Source organism: Nothoprocta perdicaria, unplaced genomic scaffold, assembly GCF_003342845.1.
Source record: "Nothoprocta perdicaria isolate Ctin4 unplaced genomic scaffold, notPer1 scaffold_55, whole genome shotgun sequence".
Lineage (NCBI taxonomy): Eukaryota > Metazoa > Chordata > Aves > Tinamiformes > Tinamidae > Nothoprocta > Nothoprocta perdicaria.
In genome coordinates this window covers 4,034,706-4,038,537 of record NW_020455810.1, presented here as the reverse complement: position 1 = coordinate 4,038,537, position 3,832 = coordinate 4,034,706, and the positions used below count along the sequence as shown (strand labels likewise).

The window sequence follows — 3,832 nt, the reverse complement described above, 5'->3', positions numbered from 1 at the left end:
CGGCGCGCGCGGGGCGCCCGCTGGTCCCGGGGACGCCGGGGCCGGTGCTCGCCCGGCGCCTCGGCGGCGTCCAGCGCCCGCGCGGGCCGTTTAGCCGCGGGCCGTTTCAGAACGGCGCGTGCTGAGGCGCCGGCCGCTGGGCCCGGCCCCGCGGGGAGCTGCAGCCGCCTGGCTACGTGCGGGACGGCGCACACCTCCATCCCTCCATCCCTATTTACTTGTTTATTTGGAGCCTGTCTGGTTAGTGATGCCGGGGAAGCTGGACAAGGGTTTTGCCAGGGAAGCCGCCGTTTGGGATTCCATTCCTACATGGAACGTGGATTTGCCGTGTTAGTACTATGCATGGAACAGCCAAAGGGTTCGGCACCCACTGCTGACTGCACCTCTTCGGTGCCCTTTTCCTAGGTACTCCCAGGATGGGAGCTCGGGTTGGGTGGTCTCCCCTCAAGGGGGCTGCCTTCCCCTTCCCCTTGCCCTGGCTGGGAATGTGAGCGTCACCCTGAGCCAGTGCCCTGTGTGGGCATCAGAGCTGCTCAGATCGTCCTGTTTTGGGACACGGACAGGTCATGCAGCCTCCAGCGGGAAGGTCCGTGGCTCTGCCCATCTTGTGCCAGCCCTCCTGGCCCGTTGACCCTAGCCAGGGCTTTTCCAAGGGTTTGTCCTAGCCCGGCTGCAAGCTGGGTTGCTGTACGTGCGTATTCACACACATGGAGTAACGTGTATACACACAGGGGAAATACTTGTGGGTCACCTGCCTGTGGTACAATATGTACTTGTAGGTCACCTTATTAGTGCTTCACATTCTGTACAGATGAAGGTTCCTTGCAATAATAACAAAAATGTTGGTTGGAAAGTGTCTCCATTGGATCCAAGGCTTATAATCCACTGAGGTGTGTTTTTTTTCAGGCTGGTGTTTTCCTCCCCACTTGGAAGTTCTAGGGAACTTTGTGTAGGGATCAGGAGATCAAGTTCACTTTGGAATATGTGATTGCACTGTTATTTAGAACTTCAGAAGAAGTGAGAAAAACATCTTTTTTTTTTAATTATCGTGCTCAAAGTAATTACTTTAATCTCTCTCAAAAAGGGGGAGGAAAGGACTGTTCTTGTAACTCCAGTTGGGTAGTGAGATAATCTTTTCGATGCTAAGGCATCATTACCCTTCTGTACTGGCATGAAAGGCTCTAGTGAGAATTTGGAAAGTAGGATATGAGGTACGGATTGCAGATTTGGGCACCAAAATATTTGTTTCCTTGTTGTTATAACTCTTCTTTCCCTTTTTGTTGCAGGGCACTCATATTTCCCTTTCTGATCCGGCAAGGAAAGCCCACCCCGTTCTTCACTTTTGTGCTGGCGCTCCTGTTCTGTGTCTACAATGGGTACTTGCAAGGCCGGAGCTTAAGCGCCTACGCAGAATACCCCTCCGACTGGTTGGAAGGGCCTTGCTTCATTATAGGTAAGGTGAAATGCATTGTGAGAACATCAGCAGTAAAACCCTTAAACCCTTTTTCCTTTATTTATTTTTTCTTATGGCTTCTTGCTATACTTTTATCATGATATTTTTTAATTACAAAATAGCTATTCAGGATTTTAAATAGCTTTGTCTTGTTTGCTCTGTATAATAGGTGTACAATAAGAAAGGTTAAGATACAGAGAATACAGGTTAAGAAAAGATTAATAATAGGTTAAGAATACAGATCTGCTGTATTCCAGTACTATTGGCAGCTGCATTTCGGCCTTAAAAGCCCTTACCATTCAGCTATTTACTTTAACAAATGAGAATCTTCTTTTAATAGGACCATTCTTTTATCTCACCATGGAGTAGGGGCTTCAGTCCTCCCAGGAGCTGCCATTACATTTATATTTGCTATCAAGCATGAAAATGACAGGAAAATGTAGCAGAAATGTTGGCTTTGCTTTATATTCAGCTACCAAAAATCAATATATTTTTCCCAATGAAATCTTTAGCAAAAGATCTAATTGGAGATAACCCAAAATTTAGCCACCAGGCAGAAAAAGAGGCTGTGTCAGTCACTGATGTGACCAATATAGCTTGTTATTCCGCAGCTAGAACAAATCAGTTCTCTCATATTTCTCAAGCTCAAGAAGTCTTTACCACCATTATTGCTGATCAAAACAGACTGTTCAGCTTAATGCTGTATGAAGAGTTTAAGCTTGAAATAGATTCTCTTGCACAGATTAGGACATTATTTCCCAAAAAGGGAAAAATTAACGCACAAGGGAATAATTTTGGTGGGAGCTGGACACTTGTATGGAATTGAAACTCTCTTGGTGCTTGACTGAAATTCTTGTCATCTTAAACCTGATACTGATTGACCTGGCAAATTGTACAATATCCGTTGCAACATAGACTATAACCTGAGGGTTCTGGTGTCCTGATTTTCCACCTCATCAAAAGATAATCTCAGTTCAGTTGAGTTCTTTGGTAAACAAACTGTGAGTCAAGAAGAAATATCAATTAGTGGATTTTTATAATTACCACTTCATGTTGGTCCCAGCAAGCACCTCCAAACAATTCAGTGCCAAATATCTGCAGTTCATGCTTGTAGTTTGGGTGGCTCAGATGCAGCCTGGCTCTGTCACACACCGAATACATTCTGAACAATTGTACTGCAGTGCTCTCAACTTTCAAAAGGCTCTGTCACTGTCTCGTGCCTCTGGACAGAACGACAAGAAAAACGGAGTGAAACAGCAAGAACACTCCTTTGCCAAGGAGTGTTATGAGATTGTCACTTAAGTTTATTAAAAGTTAAGTGAGGAGCAGAAATGTGTCTGAAAGTAGCAGGCAGTAAAGGTTCAGGAGCTGGAAGCTGCAGTGAGCTAAATTTGAGGTGAAAATGTAGAGTTGGAGGAATGAGGCTAATGGACTATTAGGACTGGGGGTTTTGAAGAACTGTGTTCTCAGTCAGTGGGTGCTTAGGGTGAATATCTGTTTTCAGGTGCTCAGGAGCGAGCCATGGGAACTCAATGGCTTGAATCTCCACTAGCAGTGTGGCACCCTCACAGTTGCAATTGGGAACCAATTTAATTCGGAGAGCTATGAATGAGGTCCCCTTCAGTGGGTAGGCAGCGCAGGTAGGACTGAGGGTAAACAGAGGTTAAAAATGCAGATTAAAAGTCATAAAATTACCCAAATCTCATAGATTATTGAATGTCATAGAGGTTATAGATATAACGCCCTTAATTTGCTTTACATTTCCTGAAATGGAACAGGCTGGTGAGTTGGGCAGAGAGGAACCTCATGAGGTTCAATAAGGATAAGTGCAGGGTCCTGCACCTGGGGAGGAATAACCCCAGGCACCAGTACAGATTAGGGGTTGACCTGCTGGAAAGCACCTCCACGGAGAGGGACCTGGGAGTCCTGGTTGACACCAAGTTAACCATGAGTCAGCAGTGTGCCCTTGTGGCCAAGAAGGCCAATGGGATCCTGGCCTGCATCAGGAGGAGCGTTGCCAGCAGGTCAAGGGAGGGGATTCTGCCCCTCTACTCAGCTCTGGTGAGGCCGCACCTGGAGTGCTGTGTGCAGTTCTGGGCTCCTCAGTATGAGAGGGACGTGGAGCTTCTGGAGAGGGTCCAGAGAAGGGCAACCAGGATGATTAAGGGAATGGAACATCTCTTGTATGAAGAGAGGCTGAGTGAGCTGGGCCTGTTTTCTCTGGAGAAGAGAAGGCTCAGAGGGGATATGATTAATATGTATAAGTTCAGGAAGGGAGAATGCAGGGAGGAAGGGGACAGGCTGTTCTCACTGGTGGCCAGCGATAGGACAAGGGGTAATGGCCACACGCTGAAGCATAAGAAGTTCCGTCTCCAGGTG

General features: G+C 46.8%; 2 protein-coding genes across 2 annotated transcripts in view; one reads left to right on the top strand and one right to left on the bottom strand.

The window, feature by feature from the left end:
- The window catches only part of NSUN2 (NOP2/Sun RNA methyltransferase family member 2), an 18,597-nt gene extending 18,397 nt beyond the window's left edge, over positions 1-200 (bottom strand). Inside the window, exon 1 of the mRNA XM_026048554.1 lies at positions 53-200. Within this exon, the coding sequence (XP_025904339.1) occupies positions 53-200 (148 nt within the window). The remainder of the gene's footprint in view (positions 1-52) is intronic.
- Positions 201-1,206: 1,006 nt separating this feature from the next.
- The window catches only part of SRD5A1 (steroid 5 alpha-reductase 1), a 13,973-nt gene continuing 11,347 nt past the window's right edge, over positions 1,207-3,832 (top strand). Inside the window, exons 1-2 of the mRNA XM_026048553.1 lie at positions 1,207-1,211; positions 1,287-1,453. Of these exons, the coding sequence (XP_025904338.1) occupies positions 1,207-1,211; positions 1,287-1,453 (172 nt within the window). The remainder of the gene's footprint in view (positions 1,212-1,286; positions 1,454-3,832) is intronic.